At 33.7% G+C, this 23,832-nt stretch overlaps 1 protein-coding gene across 1 annotated transcript in view; it reads right to left on the bottom strand.

The window, feature by feature from the left end:
• Positions 1-781: 781 nt before the first annotated feature.
• The window catches only part of LOC128214043 (prolactin regulatory element-binding protein-like), a 30,166-nt gene continuing 7,115 nt past the window's right edge, over positions 782-23,832 (bottom strand). The window contains exons 3-9 of the mRNA XM_052920276.1: positions 21,001-21,239; positions 20,179-20,262; positions 18,407-18,522; positions 18,047-18,223; positions 16,227-16,299; positions 15,479-15,638; positions 782-14,985 (exon numbers count right to left, since the gene is read on the bottom strand). Coding sequence (XP_052776236.1) covers positions 14,900-14,985; positions 15,479-15,638; positions 16,227-16,299; positions 18,047-18,223; positions 18,407-18,522; positions 20,179-20,262; positions 21,001-21,239 — 935 coding nt within the window. The 3' untranslated portion in view covers positions 782-14,899. The remainder of the gene's footprint in view (positions 14,986-15,478; positions 15,639-16,226; positions 16,300-18,046; positions 18,224-18,406; positions 18,523-20,178; positions 20,263-21,000; positions 21,240-23,832) is intronic.

Raw genomic sequence — 23,832 nt, 5'->3', positions numbered from 1 at the left:
AGGTAGTCCATGCTCATATTTTTCAAGACAACATTAAGGCAAGTGTTTTAATAGAAAACTATTGAATATAAAGCCGGGATCTATTTTTTTCTCATATTTGACTTGGTGTCGTCATTTTTGACCTGAGGTGACCCCATTTTACTGATTTGTTGAAAACAACATAGAGTCAAGTATTTTGGCCATACCACTTAAGATGTATCCCAATTAAAGAATGTAAAACATGGACTAAGAAAGCATTGTTACTGGCATTAGCCAGGCTGCCTGCCAAGTCAGTAATTGTCTGCAGAAGTCATAAATCTACACTTTTTAATTGTAAAAGGGTCATAACTTTGAAATTGCTGAGGCGATTCACCAAACTTTCAAACTTGACCATGTACACAACACTGTCACAGTTTTCGGCATGACTGGATAATAAAGCTATGTTGTTGTTTTCATCTGTGCATGCATGTTTTGGTAAAGGTGCATAATTCTGGAGTTTACTGTTATGCCAAGATATGCCAAGATTGCAACACCCATTTCCAAAAAATGCCATTATCCTTGTATAATGAATACTTATAATTAGATAATCAGTACTTAAGTTTTGGCCTAAACAAAAATAACCCCTCTATTTATAATTTAAAAAAGGGCCAGAACTCTGGAATTAATGCTCCGATTCACAATACATTTGAAACTAACCAAGGCGGATAAAAATGGGTATTTCTTGTGCTGCTGTCACGGACACCAAAGGTAATATTCATGTCTTCATAAAAATGATGACTCGTTGAGAAGCATAAAACAAACCTGCAAATTTGATTCTTTTTATTTCAATGATCAAACAAACAAATAAATAATATAACATAAGGCAATTTACAAAACAATCATGACATACATAATATACACATAATCTACTTATTTAACATGATTTGCGTAAAACATATATACGCAATATTATATGAGAACAGGTTATTGCAATACTAAACACTTAATAAAGAAAATGTATGCACAGTTATTCATACTATATAACAAATGTATCTGAACTTGAGTTATCATGATATCTTTCATCAGATTGTGAATCATTTGCGTTTTTTGTTTTGTTTATTTCTTAAAATCTTAAGTTCCGCATGGGGAATTTCACTATCAGTGCCATGAAGTTTTTTAATTCTTTGTGATTTAAGGTACAAAACGCCCGTTCAGGGTTAGGCTTCGGTATTGGCAATTGATCATCATCCTTGTTAAAATAGATTATCGATTCAAAGTACCGGATCTCGATTAAAAAGAAATAAATCTTGGTTTGGTTTGGTTGTCTCCGTTATGACAACTTCAATGTGTCAATAAGTTCCGATACTCCTACTTTTTGACATTTCCGATAATTGATCTACTAAATTACCGTTTAATGATTTAAGGATATACTTACCATATAAGGATATACTTACCATATAAGGATATCCTTACCATATAAGGATATCCTTACCATATAAGGATATACTTACCATATAAGATCATTTATTTAGGGATTACCTACAATTACTGCCTACTTACAAGCAATATATTTCATCATTGTGCTTTATTGTGAATATTTTGCGATTGCTAATTAAACTTAGCCATAATCTATAATTGACCTTCCACACAGCATAGTGCACATATATTTGTCATAAAAATATATCTTGAGTAACTTATTGACCCAGAGATACCAGAGATTGGACGTTTTCCACCTTCCCAGCCAATTAGCTTGGAAGTTCAAGAGTGTGAATACGAAGTAAATAAGATATTTCCATATGTACACCAAAAACACATGGGCGTTTGGTGGACAAGCCTGTCAAGATATGTGTTGCGGCCATATAACAAATTTTGACCTCCGATATGAGTATATAAAGCGAGTGTTTAACATATAGTTAGCGATATGGGGATGAGCTTTGAATGTTTGTAACGTAATGATGTTATTTACGGTAAAATAAGCTTTGAATTAGATGGATATTTGTCTTCATTATAAATGTTTAGTAATTATTGTAGGGCATATTTGATTTGTCAATAAATGAGGAAGTGGTTGAAAGCCGACCTGATACAAATGTACAGTTTTTCATAAATAGTCATGTTAATTACTAAAACGGGTACGCTTTGGGTTGTTAAGCTGTCATAGTCATACTATTTAAAGTGAATCATTTTGGACGTAAAGACAGAGAGGGCTAGGAAGAGCCCTGTGGTCCTTAATGGACAGGAGTTAGGTTGTGGGGAGAGCTTAAATGTAAAGCGTGTATTTAGAACTGATTATTATACTTAGAAAGAACGTTGAACAATAAAGAAGGAACTAACATTCAAACAATTGTTGTTTAATAACCAAAAGACTTCCAACAAATTAAGTGAACAGCAGTATTACCTGACATGCTACACTGTATTTCGAACTATATAATTATACCTAGAAAGATCGTTTTAAAATAAAGAATGTTCTCGATTGCATTACGCTATACATGGTACATTATTTGTCCATTTTTTTCATGGATACCTTGGAGGCTGGGTGTCCGGAGCGGTGCAACTGGTGTTTCGGTAATCTAATTAAGTTGGACATTTAGAAAGTTATCATAGTGTTACGCTAAAAATGTATTTCATATGCTCACAATTCAGTGTTTACAATTTCTAAGAAAGACACTTTACCTTGACTTGAAATATCAACTGTTTGGCTCTCTTCAAACCAGGTACCCTCCAAACCAAGGCACAAGTGGTCTTAACGACAATAATATAATAATCAACCAGGACTTTGACATATAAATATTGACATCAAATATTTAGTTAATCAACAACAAATAAAGTATGAACGGCTGAAAACTGGTGAAGAATCCAAAATCATAAAATTGACCACTTGTCGCACATGCTGAGGGTGCCACATACTAGATCACAAGGACAAGTTGAAGACCCAAGCCGTCCGTTGGTACCTGACGAACAAATTCAAGCTCTCCCACCCAAGAAAGAAACTACAATGGCGGAAAGGGGACAAGAAGTAGCCAGGCAAGAAGAGGCAGACCCTGGACTGCAAGCCGGACCCTAAGGACCTGCCAGAACACAAGGTAGGCCTCCTTTTAAAGTGGAGTTAGTTGGGAAATATGATCCCACTATTGATGCTAAAACTTGGGTGGAAAGGTTCAAGTATTTTGGCAGTGTTTCTCAAACCGATCTGGCATCTCTCGCTAAATTTTTCGGCATGTATCTTGCAATAGGTACTCCTTTGATTGGTTTACGACATTTTCCGATGACATAAAAAATGATTTCAATCTATTAAAAACAAAATTTATACAACGTTTTGGTAAAAAAATAGACAAAGTTCAAACATTAGCTGATTTATTCCACATGAGACAAAGGTCAAAACAAACAGTTAGGGATTTTATTTATGAGGTGCATACAAAAGCACACACTGCCGACATTTCTCAAGAAAACATTTTAAGTGCAGCGAGTGGTGGATTACTACCACATATTAGGGCCGATTTAAAGCGTAATCCTCCACGAACACTTGAGGGATTAATTGAAACAGCAGAATTGTCTGAAAAGGCATATGCAATTAATCCACCACAAATAAATTTCTCTGAACAAAGTCTTGCAGAAGTAGTCAAAAACGCATAAGGTAATGTCAATATGGCAGAACAGAAAGAACAAGTTGATATTTTGGCGGCAAATCAAGCAGAAATATGCTCAACAAATAAAGATTTCAAATAACTAGGCACCATACATCTTCATTTCATCCTCAGAGTAACTCAGATGTAACAAGGGTTAATGGATTCTTAGGACAAGATCTTAGAACTCTGTGTATGGATAACCAAAACAATTGGGCAGAACTTATACCAGCAATTATGCTAAATTTCAGGAACGCTGTTTCATCATCAACTGGGTTTACACCTTATCAAGTTTTGTTTGGTAGGCATATGAATTTGCCTATTGATATAGCTCTTATTCCTAAGGAAGACTTGCCTGTAAACGTCAAGGAATTTGTAGACAACTTGAATGAACAGCTGAAACTTATGAACTCTATCATAAATGCAAACAGATCTGGCCAGCAAATAAAACAAAAATAATACCATGATAGGAAAGCAAAAGAACCATCTTATGTCAAAGGTCAACAGATCATGTTAAACAAGGAAAATGTCAAAGTAGGGCAATGTAGGAAATTGGCACCAAAATATGTAGGTCCATATGAAATTATTGAGTTAGGACCCAATTACACATACAAACTGAAACTAGTACACACGGGAAAAATTGTGAAATCATTGGTCAATGCTTCTCGTCTGAAGAAATACCACATCCCATTTGATCGGTATGCAGATGAAAACATTCAAAATGTTAGGGAAAATATTATAGGTCAGACTGGAGACCCTGAAATTGATGTCAGTGGTGATAGTCCAGATGATAATGTTTCTACAAACAAAGTAGAAAGAATACGAAGATATTCTCATCAAAATGGAAAGAAATGGTATAGGTTTAAGTTTGAAAACCTTGATAATTCGCACAACAAATGGCTTCTTGCGGATTTAGTCCCAGAAGAGATGCGCAATAACTTTCATTTAACATATACGTCTAAAAATAAAAGACGTAAAACGGAAGTATTTAAATAAAGAAAGTGAACTGTTTTATTTTAAACAGTTATTTTATTTTTCAAACCATTTGCCTTTGGTTTGTTTATATCATATAATTTTTTACACATAATTATGATGTAAGTTCACTACATTAAGCATGGTATTAATTATTTAGTAATCAACTCCCAGAATAACTGTGATTAGGCAGACATAAAAATGTCATATTGTGTAGTTAATACCAGGTTTAAAAAATTTATTGACCAAACTTTTCATTGTTTATATTTTAAGTATTGAGCAGGCTCATGAAATATAGTGCTATATGACGTCAAATAATGATATGTAAGCTCATAATTATTTTGAATATGGGTATTTTCTACTTGCAGGCTATATCCTGTTTTTCCTGACCTTATGTCTGCTGTGGCCAAATTCACATGGGCTGATGATTGAGACCAGACTAAATTATGGGACTATTTTTAAACCCATGCCTGATTTGTTTAGTTCTTCAGAACATTGGCAACACACTTTTGTCATTGATTTAAAAATACCAAACTTTCAACATGATGATCAACCAAAATGTAAATGTCCTGAAATTGCTGCTGTATCAAAGCATTTAAGTTCAGTTCATAATGATACAATGTTATACGTTGATACGGTTACCAACAATATTTTGGATATGGTTCATGTTAGTGATAAACTACCCTCTCGTCGTAGACGCAGTTTATTACCTTTTGTAGGAAAAATTGCATCAGGTCTTTTTGGTCTGTCAACATCATCAGATGTTCAGAAAATTGCAAACAATTTAAACGCTTTGCATAAAAATAATGATAAATTAGATGCATCTTTTAAACATCAAATTGATATAATGAGTTTATTTATGGCTACATCTAATGAAAGCTTCAATAATGCTATTACTGGTTTGAAAAATAATCATGACATGATTGTTCAAATGGAAAACTCTTTTGAGTCATTTTCAGATAATTTTGAAGAAAGACAGTCTTGGCTTTTTGCAAAAGTCATTGACCAATCTTACAACTATAACTTTATCAGGAATAACTATCAAGATTTAGGTTTTATTACAGACCCTTATTCACTGTATTTATGGGTAACACACAATCAGTTTTGTATCCCAATAGAAATAGGAGCGAGTCAGGTCCCATCTGCTCCGATGGAGTCAAATGAGGCAAAACCATTGCTATACCCAAAAATCAGCGATTAAAAAGAACCAAGCCTTATCCATCTACCATCTGTATAATTTTGTGCATTCATTTTAACATCAGACAATTTTCTAACCGATTACATTTTCTTTTATTAATCAGTGTCATTTTATTTTTCATATTATTATTTTTATTTTTTTTTCATCACAGCCAGTTTTAGCATCAAGCCATTTATAATGTTCTCCACACGAACAAGGAGGCCTAGGCTACACAACATTTTACTTTTATTATTCATGTCTTTGAAAGACATTGCATTTCATTTAACATTGTTATAGGAAATGTGCTTAGTGCTAACGGTATAAGGACATAGTTTCTTAGTCATATTTTTGTGACATTGTATTAATTACTATTCAACATGTTTATTGTTGATATTTTCAGATGGAAATATGTTTATTTCTTGATATGTGTAAACATACAAGGTTTCTGCATGAATTTGCTGAATCCACATTTTGCTATATTTGCTGATACAAAGTTTCCTTAATAAAATATTTACTTCTTTGGCTATAACTGTCTGATTGAGACAGAAAGAATTCACGAAATAGTAATGCCGGGCATATTTATTGTGCCTAGTGTCACGATTGACCATAAGGAAATTGTGCTCATTTGGCTGAGCCTTAGTATAAAAGACCTGGCCACTTTTGATCAGGGCGCCAGACCGGGAGAACCGCTCAATTCGCGTCACGGGCGTTCTTGATACCAGAAATACGGAAACTATATTCGTATTATATTTTTATATCACATGTAATCGAAGTAAAACTTTACTTAAATAACTGAGGAGAATATATATCAACATAGAATAAATAAGTGTTAAACGAACACGGACTTGTCGAGTTATTGTATTCATAATAGAATAACTGGAACGACTGACATAAATAATTGTGATCACGATTCTAAGAACTTGGGGATATTCTTTTAATGTGGTCATAGAACGAGAGAGGGCCACATATGTAAATATGTACACAATTCTTATATTGTTATTCTTTTGCATTAACTCCCCTGCCTTGTAATTCATGTTACTATTACACATGCATTGTGAACTGTGTTCAATGCAGGAGCATTGTTTTACTCGGCTGGAGGATGTTTTCACAAGGTTATTTTTCATTTTTATTGTGTTAATGATTATCATCATTATTTCATTATATTCATATTCAATCTCATCATTTCATCATTCTATATTGTTTCATGTTTTCTCATTTTTTTAGGATTTTTATGTTGTTCACATTTTTAGATTTATATTTAACAGTATTTTATGTCCTATCTTATAGTTGTCACGTAACGTAGTTACGTATAAACACTTTAAAGTGTCACATAACATAAAAGTTACGTATGAAACACTTAAAGTAATAACAAAAATCAATAGTTTTCAAATTCAAATTCAAAGTTTATTTGTAACAAAAAGCAAATACTTCATCATGGTGATCAAATGTAGATTTACTTAGATGCTGACAGTTCGTGATAGCCGCTGGCTATTTGACCAATTAGCTTGACAGTTCATGACTGTAGAATACATCTTTTTGTATATAACAAGAAATTAAATATGCACACCTGTCACAAACTAGACGAAATCAGCAGTATATATGAAAGCATGTTACACAGTTAGTTTAGGTTAGGTTTTGGGCATGAACTAGACTTATAGCCCGTATGATACTTAAGAAGGTACATAACAAAATAAAGACTTAGAACATTTGAACAGTTGTTGGTTGTTTACTGAACGAACTATCACGAAAGTTAACTAGAACTTATAGCCCGTATGATACTTAAGAAGGTACATAACAAAATAAAGACTTAGAACATTTGAACAGTTGTTGGTTGTTTACTGAACGAACTATCACGAAAGTTAACTAGAACTTATAGCCCGTATGATACTTAAGAAGGTACATAACAAAATAAAGACTTAGAACATTTGAACAGTTGTTGGTTGTTTACTGAACAAACTATCACGAAAGTTAACTAGAACTTATAGCCCGTATGATACTTAAGAAGGTACATAACAAAATAAAGACTTAGAACATTTGAACAGTTGTTGGTTGTTTACTGAACGAACTATCACGAAAGTTAAGTGAGCGTTGGCATTACGCGACACGTAAAAGTTTGGTGCCGTGACCAGGATGTTGTTATCAATTATATTAATCATCTCTTTTCAGAAACAAGGATGAATTACCTTGTACTCTGGTACGCGATTGGCATGAGTGAAACTTTTGAGATATACGATAATGTCATATTTCAAAAACTTAAAGATATTTCAATTACTAAGTCACACTGGCAATTAGCACTGGTAATTGACACTAAGGTGTTTGCAAACTTTCTTGATCAAGTTGATCAGAGATTAATAAATTCTACCGAAATGGCTAATCAGGTTATTATGCATTTTAAGAAAAATGATAAGTATACTGATAAAGACGCATTTATTGAAACAATTAGGCACATTCAATTAGATTTGGGAAATGTACAGGACACTTACACGGAAGTATTAAATAGCTATACAGATTTACAAACTTTAGGACAACGATCTGAACGGTCTTTATTACCTTTGGGAGGCATATTCAAATTTCTATTCGGGGTAGGAGACGATTCCGATGTTCAAATCTGGGATCCTCTCCATAAAATTCTTACTAATGTCTCAAAATTGAAATGCCTGATGAATTGAAACAGATACACGAACTTCCCTTAAGAGCTTTAATGAATAAATTTAATTACCTAATTCTGTCCTTGACGTATCCTCTGGGTGGCCACTATGGAAATTAATTACAATCATAGCAGCTGGTGTTCTGCTTGTCAGTGTGACCGTTCTCATTCTTTGTAAATATCATTCTGCCTTTCTCAAATGTATTCCTGACCGATCGCGTCCCAAACCACACCCACAATACAGTCAGGTGGTCTACAAGGCCAGTGAGGAATCTACTCTCGCCCAATCAGAGGCGAGGCCTGAAAAACTGGGTATCTGCAACCAATCAACGTCGGCTGCGAACCCGATGTCCGAAGCCATCAAAAGACTTTATCCCTGCTCGGATCGGATGGATTTAAACCATGAGGGCCACAATTAAAATTGTTGACAGCCACCGGGACTTTTCTGTTTTTGAACTGTCAATAACGAGATCGACAACCCCGATACTGCAATCGTGATTGACATCATTGATGTTAATGATGGACTTGTACATAAGAATTGTGAACCTATTATCATCAATAACTGACAAACACAAGAACACGGTGCCCAATATAAACACACGCAGACGATGATTCTGCCCACACTCTCTTGCTGTACTTTACGCTTCCACAAACCTTCAACATCATGAACTCTGCACTTCCTCGATTTACCCTTCACTTCGTCGTACGTGAGCTTCTTGTCAGATGGCTGACGGCCTTCGTGGGCGCGGCTCTCCGGGCCACCCACTTGGATACAGAAGGCCACCTCCTGCCTGGATGCACACCACTGAACCTGAAGTTTGCCGACATTTATCGGACAGCCGTCCGACACTTACTCGGCTCCCATCATGCACGGATGGACTTCTTCACCGCAGTACATGAAGAAATTCACCGGGTAGCGACACAACGCCAGGTCCATGTCTGCGTTTGCTGCTGTGATGCCACAGTTTCTCGAAGATCGGTGAGAGCCCTCACCAGGAAACGGGCCGTGTTCCAAAGCGTTTGGACACGCGCCACTGCAAATCTCGACCTACCGCCTCAAGGACCAGCAGCTTCGCCCATCCTTCCAGTATTGCCGCTAACATGGACGTGTACCGGATGCTCAAGTGACCGACCCCGGTCACCTTCCACGAACAATATAGACGTCAACAGTGTCGATTAGAAACTAATTCGGTGTTTTTTATAAAGTCTGGACTTCATTCATTATTATTATTATTCCTGTTTCAGTGTATTGTGTTTGTTTATATTGATTACTTTTCATATTTGGTTTCGGGTGTTACTTATTTTGCATGTATTATTGTTTCTTCATAGATCATATAAAAACCAAAACAAGACGATGATTCTGCCCACACTCTCTTGCTGTACTTTACGCTTCCACAAACCTTCAACATCATGAACTCTGCACTTCCTCGATTTACCCTTCACTTTGTCGTACGTGAGCTTCTTGTCAGATGGCTGACGGCCTTCGTGGGCGCGGCTCTCCGGGCCACCCACCTGGATACAGAAGGCCACCTCCTGCCTGGATGCACACCACTGAACCTGAAGTTTGCCGACATTTATCGGACAGCCGTCCGACACTTACTCGGCTCCCATCATGCACGGATGGACTTCTTCACCGCAGTACATGAAGAAATTCACCGGGTAGCGACACAACGCCAGGTCCATGTCTGCGTTTGCTGCTGTGATGCCACAGTTTCTCGAAGATCGGTGAGAGCCCTCACCAAGAAACGGGCCGTGTTCCAAAGCGTTTGGACACGCGCCACTGCAAATCTCGACCTACCGCCTCAAGGACCAGCAGCTTCGCCCATCCTTCCAGTATTGCCGCTAACATGGACGTGTACCGGATGCTCGAGTGACCGCCCCCGGTCACCATCCATCAACAGTGTTGACTAGGGACTAAAAGTGTTGGCTTCATTTATGGTTTTTATTTCTGTTTTAGTGTATTGTGTTTGTTTCTATTGATTATTTTTCAAATTTGGTTTCGGGTATAACTTATTTCCATGTATTCTTGTTTTCTTCATTGTTCATATAAAAAACAAAACAAAAACCGTACCTCCATATTCACTAATTCTTTTTAATTTTTGTTTCCAATCATCTACTTTATCATTAACCAATTATAGTTGACGGGTTTTTATCAAGTTAAAACACCGAAGAGTATTTCTCTCTGATCAAAAGTCTCCATTAACAACATTCCTGTTGACACCTAATCATAAGCAAGTATTATCATCCTCACGAGCAATTCACTTTGACACCAATTAACCCTGCAGGTTTAAATAATGATAGTTTCTCCGATCTTCACCAACAAATAATTCTCACCTATTTATGACACTTCCTCGAATAAGATAAGGGCGGAACAAACGCTTCTTAAATTAAATGGTGATTAAAAAGTAAATTGTGATTAAAAGTATAAAAAGAAAATATTTCCTAGGGTTTCAGATCTCAAAGTGAACTTGAATTAAAATTATATTAAGTACCATGAAATAATTCCCATGATGAAATATGTCTTAAGAAAAATCGGACAAATGTCACAAACACTTTAAGAAAGAACATAATAAAATAAAGACTTAAACACTGGAACAATTGATAGTTGTTAACTTAAAGAACTACCACAAAAGTTAAGTGAACAGTAGCATTACGCTACAAGGAGAGGATCTTGAGCTGTACAGAACCGGTTTGGTGAGATGGTAAAAATCTGCATTATACTACAAGTATGCCTATTTCTCAACACCAGATTTATAGAAAAGACCTGCATGGTTTGTGCTTCAAAACAATTTTGTGTGCACACTAAGTATAGGTCAATCCATCCAGAAAAAATATGTCATATGCTCACTATTCAGTGTTTACAATTTCTAACAAATGCACTTATGTAGAGTCATACTAAACTCGGTAAGTACTTGTAAACATACAAGCGTTTTTGCATGAATTGGCTGAAGCGATAAAATCACAAAATTAGTCAAGCCAGACAAATTCATGTTCCTTGCAAGATAAAAAAGTGTCACGACTGACCATAAGAAAATTGTGCTCGTTTAGCTGAGCTGTAGTATATAATGTTTGGATAACCCGCTAGATACAAAGAACCATTTAACTGAACGGCATGGGGTTCGGGATACTGAAATACGGAATTGTATTCGTGGTATCATTATTATGAATTCTCTAAGAACTAATTTATACTTTTGTAATTGATGCAAATGTTTTCAACAATGAATAAATATAGTGTCAAAATACAAAGATCTATTCGTTGAGTTTATATATATATATATAGAATAACTGGATAAACTTTCTATTACAATACAATCATGAGCGTAAAGACTTGGTAAATTATGTGGTCGGAGAAATGAGAGGGCCTCATCATTCTACTATAAAAACAAGACACATTAATTAAATTCTGAGCATGTCTTGATGCTTATGATTATTCCATAATTGTATAGATATTTATTTTTTTATTTATCTATTTTTTTCCTTTTAAGTTATGTTGGTTTTGAACACCAATCGACATAAATACCAACAATTTATGTTTATGATATCAAACCTAAGTTGTCAGGCTTATCAATAGTGTCAGACAGTCAATGCCAAGAGTTAATGACCTTCCTAAAATATGCCTTTTGCCTATGACAACTGGTGCCCATTTTAGTCATGGTAGTGTATTTCAGCTATGCCCAAGGTTCAACTTTTCAAGAGCAAAAGACACCGATGCTGACAACAAGGATATAAAGCCCATCATAATAGCTCAAATTCGACTCTACCACACGCCCAAAAAAGACAAAGGAGCTGATAATTCGTAAAACAATAAAACCCTTACAATATCAGTGTCCAAGTTTAAAAATATTACGGAACTGATATATAAACTATTTATTTCAGGTACCAGTTTGTATTCTTACATTTTCTTTTTGAGTAGTAAGAACTTAAAGAAAAACACAAGCTCGAACCTCGAACAAGCTAAAAAAAATCTGGGTTTCATAAAAAAAATTAAGGTTATACAAAGCTGTAGGGTAACATAAGGTTAATTGGTGTCAGTGACAAAGGATTGTGTTTTTTATGGAAACAAGATTTGTGAAAAGACAACAACAAAAACCAACATTAAGTATTGATCGTAAAAGCTGAGACACAAATGAGAGAGCCTGGATCTACAACGAACCTTTTTTCACAAGTTTGTAGAAAATCAACAACAAAAAGGAACGCAGGAGCTAGTGTGAACAACAACACAGAAACGAAAGAAGACTACGAGGAACTAAGGAAACATAGACTGTATTTGTATTTTTTCTTGGTATAAATTTAAAATTATATTTGATCAAATTATGTTCTTATTTATGCAGTGGCTGTTGTGACGCAGAACTGCAGAAAGACAAGGTGTTACACTTTTTCCCCCATTTTTTGTAATTTCAAACTAAAAAATAGTTATAACAGAAGTTATAACGTTAGTTTATATATACGAAGATATTACATTACCATCAAATATACATTTCATCTGAAATTTATACACATTTTTATTGTTCACGCTTATGGGTGTTAGAATGGACTGTTAAATTGTCACTTAGCATATCCGGAAGACGGACAGTCCATAACATTGTCGACAACTTTTGGCCTTTGATATTTAGTAGAAGGAAATAGGCTTAGGATAGCTAAGAATAAAAACAACTTAATTTTACATATTGAAACAGAGGATTTTGGCCTAAACTCTGACAAAAATTCCTTAAATTTTAGACGAAGTGAAACTCTGCCAGATAACTCAATATAGTTGTATTAAATTTTGTATTTCTTTCTTCACATTTGATATGATTCTACAAGAAAAAACAACAAAAACTAACATTTAAATTGGATTGTTCATGCCACCATTGCCAAGGCGAGGAGTCCGCATTAGTCTAAGTAAAGGAGAGGACAATGATCGCGCACCTTTAGCTTATAGCAACGTACATGTATGCGGTGAGTGTTTTTAGCATACAGTTTGAGAATGAGATAAAAACATTACATTGCACTTAGAACTATACTATTATATTTAGAAGGAAAATTTTAAATTAAGAATGAACATTGAAAAATTGTTGGTTAATAACTGCAAGGTGGATTCTAACTTAAATATCCTATGTAAAGAGAGTTAGAACACATTTGTTAGAACACATAAGAACAAAATATGTTCTGCTTGATTAAGAATGTACCGGTATCATAATTTGAATAAGTATTGCAATAACCTGTCTCATTTCAAATAAAATATTGGCTTATGATCCTGTCATGTCTCAAAGATAAAGTTTTCAATGATATATAAATAGGAAGAGCAAAAGTAAAAGCTATTAAACTATCATAATTCAAATAATTTGAAAAATACACCAATTACTTTCAAATTGTTAAAACCCTTTCCAACAATAAATTAATCATTATATTATTTAACTTTTAGCTGCTTATAAATGTATACCTTAATACATAATATCAGTCAACACATTGTATATAAATAATTTGCAAGAAAATAAACAATGTCTTCCCTTAAATAGCCAGACTGAAATCACTGTAATCATTTTGTTTAATACCAGTTAACCATTCAAAAAAGGATAACCGCAGTGCTTTTACATAACAAAGCCTGTTTGCTTTTGCAAAGGAGCACAAAATCTCTAATTTGCTTCATTTTAAAAAGGAAATTATCCCAGTTATGGACCTTGCCGGACATTTCGGTTATGATCAAGGTAAATGTTTATGCACAATGAGGACGATGACGACACAGCCCAAAACAACGCCAACCCCATCACAATACCCAGTCTTTCTTTCTTTGAAAAACAGACGGGCTTAAACTAAAACACCTGATGGAAACTACAGTAATTTTTTAAACTGACCTGAAATCTGGCATGATTTTTAAAATATGGTAAGGGAAGACACTTATAATATACATCCTACTTAACTATGGGCCTGTCTTGCCAAGGAATGCACCATCATTTACCATTTTTATTTTTATAATCAATATTTTGTTAAGACTGACCACTACTGAAATGAAAGATTTTGTTTGATTTGGAGTAAAAAAATAGGTCTTTTGTTATTTAAAAAAAAAAAATCAACTAATAAAAAGATTTTTTTAAAACGATGTGCTGCACAATCATTGGCAAAATGGCCCCTACACCAAAAAGCTTCCAATTATCACAGTTCAGGGGGGAAATGATTTTCTATTATATCTTACATTGCAATTCTGCCTTTACTAACACATGTTAGGTATTTAACATATACAATAATATATCATGGTTTCTTGAGGACCTTCTATTACGGTTTTGGCAACTTAAGCTCTATTCACAAATACCTTACTTGACGCTGGTGTGCTTGGTATTAAGTAAGTGATACCGTGGTTCTAGGGGAGTTGTGGTTCTAGGGAAGTCGAAAGTTTTAAGTTTTGCTGAATAGGATCTTGTAGACTGGTCTCAGAATAGGAATGGTTGAGCCGGTCGCAGAATAAGTTTTTGATGAGCCAGTCGTAGAATAGGTTTTTGTGAGCCGGTCGTAGAATAGGGTCAGGTAAACTACATCTAGTTACCAGGATCACAAGCCAAGCTGAGCCATCGTCCAGAAAAGGAAGGCAATGGCCATCATCAAGCCAATGATGAGAATAAATGCACTGTATGAAGCTGAAATTGAATTAATCTTTTGTTATTTTTCAGTGATCTAAATTTGCCCAATGATAAAACATCAGTCTTCACCAAAATTGTCATTCATATTTGTGAAGTCATGAATTTTTGAGCAGAAAATAAATGATGTTCATTTTTGAATATTGTGTATTTTGCAATATTGTGTTTTATTAACAAAGGCACCAAAGTGTAATACAACACAAGTCTCGATACACATGAGCACATTGTCACATGTCACATGTCTGAGCCATTAGGTTGTGGATTGTTCTACAACAATGGTTACTTATGACGTCAATGACACAAGGGCTATAACTATACCTTTCTTTCTTTATTTATAATACACAGTCAAAATAAAAAGAATTCTATGAACCTTTTCGAGTATGTAGTTTTTACCCAAACCCTAACACTCACAACCATACAGTAATATTGATTGAATAATTTTGTTGTTCAAATATATTTGTATACAATAAAGGCTCAATTAAGAGTCACTAACCTCTGGTGGGTTCTTGGTGCAACCTGATGGTGTTGTCAGCAGAAATACTAAGCAAATGGAAATCTTGGGTTCCTGTTACTTCTCTGGCATTTTCCGATGTTGGCATGAAGTCTAGCCCTGTCACAAATATACTGTGGGCCTCCTTTACATAATACAGCTTCTGCAATCAAAATTTGATGTCTTTTATAGTATTATTAACTCACATCTATAAGAAACAATGACAAGCATACATTAATAACTGACATAAGAACACATAACCCTATGATCTATAAAACCCTATGCTCTATAGATAAGCTTTAAACAGATCAGAACCCTTTAAATTCAAATAATCTAAATAATGTTTTTTAAGATCAATTTTTTATAACAAATCCACATTGGTAGTTCTGAAATAATCCATATGAATAATCTCATTTATTTCTATTTTTTTTATTATATATCCTTTTAAGAATTAAAATTCTGTTGAAAAGAAGATTATTTAAAGCCCTGTGCCACATCATTCCCCCCTTTTTATTCTGCAAAATGATTCTTTTAAATCCTTTTTGCAAGTCAAAACAGGAACATTTTGTAATAGTAATATTCTCCAAAAAATGTTTAAGGTAAATCATAAGGTAAAACATTATGTATCAATTAAACACCTTCCTACATTGTTAAAACTTATTTTCACAAATATTAAAAAAAAAAGATTTTGAAATAAAATCAGTTTCGTAAAAAAAAAAAAAAATGCTAGGCGATGTTTCCTTGGTCTTACCTGAAGACTGAATGCTATGTACACAGCGACACTGCCAGTTATCATACCAACACCAACATAGATACCATCTCGACTGGAAACAAAAAAATAAAATAATTAGATGTCAGATCGCAAAACAAAAAACTTGAAATGTTGATTCAATGTTCATAACATCTTTGATTCATAAGTTACAAATAGTGACTCAACTCATCACAGAATTCTAATAAAAAAATATAATTCTCTCTTCAACCTGCATGACACAATTTGCCACAGTACACCAGAAATAGAGCACTTTATACCCAAGAGGTCTAACACAAATAAAGGTAGTGAATTGCAACACAAGCAGAGGCAAAACATCAGGCACATCTTACCATGTTTAAGTCCTGATATGAAGTGGCTTTTTTATGTCTTGACAAGAATTTATATCATAAGAATTGTATGCATTAAGTTTGGTATTGTAGTAATTCACACCCTTGGGGGGTTTCAGTGTGAAACCTTACTTCCCTTAAGACTTTTATCTTTTGTTAAACAATATGGTTTATGTCTTATCTTGATTAAAAGATCAGATCATGCTATCAGGTAATTTACACCCTAAAGGTGTTTTAGTGTGAATGCTGACTTCCTTTTAGAGATAATATCTTTTGTTAAACAATGTTATGTATGTCTTATCTTGATTAAGAGATCAAATTGTGCTTTAAGGTACTAGTAATTCACACCCTAAGGGTGTAACAGTGTGAATACTGACTTCCCTTGAGAAATATCTTTTGTTAAACAAGATGGTGTCTGTCTTATCTTGATTAAGAGGTCAGATTGAAGTTTAAGGTAAATCACACCCTAATAATGCTTTAGTGTGAATGCTGACTTCCCTTCAGACTTTTGGTACACTAACCATAACATAAAAATATGGTGGTATACATGTATATCTATCTTCATTAAAAATAACTGAATGTGCTGTAATATATCAATTTAATTAATACAGGTGAGCTATGAATTTGCACATATTTATCAAAACAATAATCTGAGACCTACAAGGGCCTGTGCTCTATTGGTGATCACATTTTAAGGGAAAGAATCAGTATAACTTATGTTTCACAAAAAGAAAGAACTAAACTTCAATGATACACAGCTCTCAGTATAAAGTTGTCTCCCTTATAAAGTACTAATACTATGTAGTATTTCAAGCAAAGAGAAATAAGTACAACACAAACACAAAGTTAGCTCCCTTACAAAATAAGCATTTCAAGCAGAGAAATAACTACATGTACTCCCAATAATAAATCACTCTCAATACAAAGTCGTCTTCTTTAAAACTATATTGGGCTTTTGAAGGGCCACAATCCAGTCATGCACAGGCATATTTAGCTGGTTAAAGAAAGGAACCGAGCTCTTATGATCTAACCAAATGGGCCACAAGAAGGATTTTTTTTCTATTTTGGGAAATATTGACAACCAGTTGAAAGACTTTTGGAAAAGTCAAACAAAAACATTGTGTGACAAAATAAATGCTTTTAATATGTTGTTTTAATTGGTCCTTCTTGTCTTTCTTTTACTATTAGCTATTTAACCAACTTATTTGAAATGAAATTCTATTTGATATTACTTAGAATACCCAAAATCTGTTAAATTTTGGAAACATACTTACAGTTCCTAAGGAAATTTAATCCTTTAACACCATTGACAAGATCCCTTATTGCCTTATTGTGACCACTTTTATGAACTACATAAGTGAAAAAAAGCTACAAATCAAAGAGCATTTTTTTTTGGGGGGGGAGGGGGATCTCACCATTTAATCAAGGTTGTTTTGTAATCTTGTAATGAGAACTCGATCGTTTTATTCCTACCTGACAGCCATGGAAGACAGCACCTCTGTTCCAGCATTCACAACCAATCGTGGCTTATAAGTCTCGCCATCCCACTGAGCAATGAAACAGGGATCAGGCTTTGATGAACGTTTTACTGGAATGTTGATTGTGTAGAGAGTATGACCTTTTTCTGTGCTGCCCGCTTTAACTCCAAACCTGGAAACAATATAACAGATCTATATTTCGTCCAGCAATATCCTTTTAACTGAATTCATAGGGAGTCGGCAAATTGCCTCCCCCAATATACTAGTAAAGAATGTATGGAAAATCCACCTTCATTCTTTTTTACGAATAATATAAATGCTAAAAATACTAATATTTGATACCAAATCACTGTACCTGCATGCCCGGAACCTGTGTTCGCCCGTCTTGCCAGGCCACTCCATGTCAAGGTGGCGCTTGCCATCTTTCACGTTCCACACAGAGAAACTGCTGCCTCGAGATATGGTCACAACCTGATAGAAACAAGTTTCAGCATATAAAAAAGGTTCCAGATGGAAAAATTGCAAGATGTGATGTATACCTTTTTTGAAATCTGATAGATACAAGTAACCATTTATTTGAGTTTCCAGATGGAAAAAAATGCCACCAGTGATTTTTCACCCACTCAGGGTATATATATATATATATATAAATATTTTAATAATGAAACCGAGATAGAATGGATAAGCTAAATCTTGTACCAGCCTGAGTGGGTGAAAAATCACTGGTGGCATTAACACGCTATATAGAATTTTTTCTCAACATGGTTGGTACAAGTTTCAGCATTTAATTTATATTCATTTATAATACCCAGTATATCAATTTCATCCTTCTAATATCAATTTAAATTAATAAAATTAGGCATTAAAAGACAAAATAAATGTTGAATTTTGGTTTAAGATTAAATCTATTTAAATTATGATCATTGAAAATTATATTACCATTCATTTTGCAAAAGTCACTCAAAATATAAATAAATATAATTTTTATATATATCTTATATTTTTACATTTCAATAGCGCTAAAAATAAATGTTATAATTTTGTCTAAATTTACTTATAAAGAGCCTCCATTTCACCACGACCGTCCTTTTTCTTACATCCTATCACACCATATGTTTTGAGAAGTATGAATGTTACCCAGAGTCATCAATGTTATCCAATTCAGACACAAATGACAATGACAGGTGTGGGTGACACATCATCAATCCATTAATGCTGCACTTCAAAATTCTATTGCCCTAAGCTATGTTACACAACATTGTACAGGCCATAATTCACAAATAATAAACAAGCTGTTTCAATGAACAGATTTTTAGGTCTTTGTAGACACAGATTACAAGATAGATAATATATTGAAAATGAAATACAAGTGATATCCTTGGGGCCAACTTTATAGACCATTTTCTCAAAGTCCCCTGGGTGGTCTGAATAGAGAGGTTTTACTGTATTATGTTTTGCTTTATTGACTTTTAATGATCACAACAAAAACATATGACATGTGTACAGTTAAAAAAAATAATGGCCTTATTTCCCCAGATGAATAAGCACAAAATATTGCTTATATTTTTTATGTGTACACAAATCATTCACCTTTTTGTTTTGATCATTCGAGTCAAAGCTCAATGTTATAATGCATTACTATATTCTCTCTTCCTACTGGACAATTTTTAACTCTGAGAACCAAGCAACAACAAAATCTCCTGCATTAAAATTCTCATGTCATGACCTTAAATTGTCGCCTGAAATAACCTCCAAAAACTCAACTTACAACTCTCCTTTTATTACCTTAAAACTCTAGCCTTCTAACCTTAAAATTCTTATCTCATTAACCTTAATACTCTCACCTTATATTAACCTTAAATATCCTGCCTAACAACCTTAAAATTCTCGCCTTATAACCTTAAAACGCTGCCCTTATTACCTTGAAATTCTCGCCTTATTGCCTTAAAACTCTCTTCTTATTACTTTAAAACTCATACCTTATAACCTTAAAACTCACGCCATATTACCTTATAACTCTAGCTTTCTACATTTCCTGCACAATTACCTAAATGCTCTTGAAGACCTTAACACACTTACTTCATTACCTTCAAACGCTAGGCTACTTTAAAACCCTCATCATATTACCTTATCTCCCCTTGGTGAGAAGTCAAGGTCATCTATTTCAGATTTGTGAGCTGCTATATCATGTAGTTTACTCAAGTCCTCAGTCTGAAATAAAACACAAATTTCATTCATATCAATATTCATATGAAAATGTTCTAGCAAAATTAATACAGGAGTCCAACAGATTTCCACCTGGCAGTCATAGAAGTTAGACCATTGTATGAATAAGCCTATATTCTTGTATTATTGCCTGGCATCAAATTTTTAAACAAGCCCCGATTTATAAATTTCAGAAATTAAGCAAACCATAACCAAGGGTGAAGGCAAAATTATGTATCAGTGACACGAAACCACTGCTGCCAGGAGCACTTAAAACTGCACTCTCACAGATTTACCAATTTTACAACTTTTTTATTTTTTGTCTTAAAAAGAGCAAATTTTTGCGCAAATATATGCAAGCCATTAATTTAAGATTGCTGACAAATAATCAGATCAAAGAATTTCATATTTCCATTTGAAAATTAATGTTTAATGGCCTGAACCATTTGTAACAGTTTAAGAAAAATGCATAAAAGATCAATTTTTGAACTGAAATATAAAATTCTGCGATATTATTTTTTGTCAGCAGTCATTTTTTACTGCTTTACATGCATATTCGCAAAAATTGGCTCGTTCCAAGACAAATAATAAAAAAGTTGTCAAAACGTTCAATCTGTGAGAGTGCATGCAGCTTTAAAAAATACTACGAAAAAACTAGGAACGGTGGGAGAGCCTGCTTACCCTATCAAGGCAGATGAACTTAAATGTTCTTTGAATATAATGTAAAACTGAAGTTAATAATACCTTCCATATTCTAAGATGACCATCACCTCCACCCGTTGCTATTATGCTTCGGTCTGGACTAAACTGAACACACTTTTGAAATCCTCCATCACTTAAGAAGTCTGTTTTCACAGTTCGTAAACAACCTACATCGAATGTTACACGTTTTGTTTGATTAGAGTCAATGTAGGCACCACCGTTTGTTTCTTCCTTTGTGGATTTTCTTTTAACAGCTTCTGTGGAACTTCCAATATTTTGCACTGAAAGATAGAGAACATTTTTGGATAAAAATATGTGTACATATATCATTTCTCATTGAAAAAAAAATCCAACAAAAAATATGTGGATGGTGTGAGTTTTACAACAACACTTCTCGGGGTTCACAGTGGTCGAAATTAGCACAAGCCCTGCACTGGTAAAATGTCTTTCGGGCTTGCTCAAATTCTGAATTTTAAATAGCAGGGCTTGTTCAAAAATTTGATGCCAAGCAATAGTATAAGAATTCGGGCTTGTTCATCCACAAGTCTAATTTCAATGACCGGGTTCAGGAATTTATATTGTGGTGAATAAAACCTATGAACTTAACATATATCATAGAAAGCTATAAACATATATTTAAATACAACAAAAGACAAATGTTAAAAAGACATAATACAGGTTACAATACAATAACCACGCCCGTGTAATGGGACATATATAGAAATACAAATGTGTTTAATTATTTAAATATTATTTTAATACAAACTACTTATCTTTAACTTCTGTATGTAATGACATAAAACAACTCACCAGGATATGAGACAATATAATAAATTATATAACAGTTTGGTGATAAGCCGTGTTATAATATTTAGCATATAGAAAATTCTGTCAAACTTGGCAGTTTGATGTTCAAGTCTTGAATGGTTGGAGGAAAATATAGCACGTTTGTCTGGTGCAGTGAAGATATAAATATCGACCAATGAAATTAGTCTGGTGCAGTGAAGATATAAATACTGACCAATGAAATTGTAAATTAAATATATAAAACCTGTTTAAGACATCACCCCATACAGAACATTGTACATACATGAAGATTACATGGACTGAACAAATGACAATTACATGGACAGCACAAGTGACAAAACAAAATGGACTGCTGGGGTGGAGTTGACCTGTCTACAAATAATAGATCATGGTCATCAAAAATAGACTAAGGAATTTACAAACAAGAATCCTTGGGCTATTTATTTGTTTTAAAAGGGATCTGTTCATGGTTTGTAAAATGCACTTTTTATGGATTTTTTTTTGTATAATGTTATCATGAGTGGCAAATAATTAGGTGTGTTAAAACTAAGATACTGACAGCTTGAACCCTTCAGCAAATGTTAACATTTATATGCTCAAATATTATATTTGAAATCCACAATTTTATATATGCATTACTATCGCTATTTAACAAAAGACTGAATCATGATTGGTTGATTGGCATTATCGTGTGATGCTTGCATTGTTTTTACTGAAGGTTTAAATTTCTGTCAGTTTAGTATGTGTCCCTGTGGAACAGTTGTTAAATATCAGTTTTCAGTTTTTTTCTTGACTATAGCCTAGTTCGCTCCCCACTAAAACAAGGTGTTTTTTTTTTAATATACTTAATTTGTACTTTTTGTATAATTTCGCTAACCAAAGAATGAAAATAATTATATTGTAAGTGTTTTCAGATGCAAAACCGGGAAAATTGTTATTAGTGCAAAAACATGATGCAGTCCCTTTAAAAAATAAATATGAGTTGTGGAGCAAGTGCCAATGCTCACCTATTATTACATAGAATTAGTGAATTAGAATGTTTTAATCTGATCATTATATTGACACTCGTATTCAAAATCAAAACAATACACATGTATAACAAACATAAATTTTTTGTATCAATAAACCTTAATCTCTTACCTAATAACGTCTTTATTGAAACTATTAATTTTTGATAATAAGATTGTATCTGTGTATTTAATAGCTGAAAACGCTCAAATATTTAATGATTGGTGAGTGCTTAAAGATTTACAGAGATAAACTAACATCTCATATAAAGATAGAAATACTGTTTTTTTTCACCTTCCTTTCAAATTAAACAGTTTAAACAACCATTTTTTTAATGTTTCTTCATCTGTTTTGGTAAATTAAAACATTTGTATTAATTGTGGTATATCTTATTTGAGAGTAAGTGCATCTTGAAAGAGTGCCAAAATTTTACCCCACTTCCAAAGTCAAAATATTCTTTTTCCAAAATGTTACAAGAAAATTGCACCTTCAAAACAAGTTGAAAAATATCTAAGCCATAAATTGAACCCCAAAAATGTTTGTACAGAAAATGGATGTTTTCTAAGAAACCAATCTTTATTATATTATAATTCTCTGTTAATGTCATGGTCGAAATAAGCACAAGCCGGCAACACTAGTAAAATACATTCCTGGTTTGCTTAAATTCTTGTTTATATATAGCAGGGCTTGTTAAAAAACATAATGCCAAGCTGTGTAGAAAAGGGATTCCGAAATGTTCATCCAAAAAGAATAATTTTGATGACTGTTCTTAATACAGTTTTCAGCTGCTTAGACTGTATTTGGTCGTGATGATTTACTGTATATTTGATGTCAATATATACGTCTCAAGGCATGGCTGATTATTGAAGCAGGGTTCATACAGATCCTAGGTACCAGAATTCCATGATTTTTCCAAGACTTTTCAAAGATATTGCTTAGTTTTCCATGATACCATCTAAACACACGAAACTCAAAATTAGGACAATGAAATACAAAGTTTACTGGTATACTGACATTTAATTTGCAAAAGTTATTTATTGTAAAATAAGTGCTGTTTTT

Source organism: Mya arenaria, chromosome 13 (genome assembly GCF_026914265.1).
Source record: "Mya arenaria isolate MELC-2E11 chromosome 13, ASM2691426v1".
In the NCBI taxonomy this organism is placed as follows: domain Eukaryota; kingdom Metazoa; phylum Mollusca; class Bivalvia; order Myida; family Myidae; genus Mya; species Mya arenaria.
The sequence above is the reverse complement of the archived record's forward strand: the minus strand, read 5'-3'. Positions and strand labels throughout refer to the sequence as shown.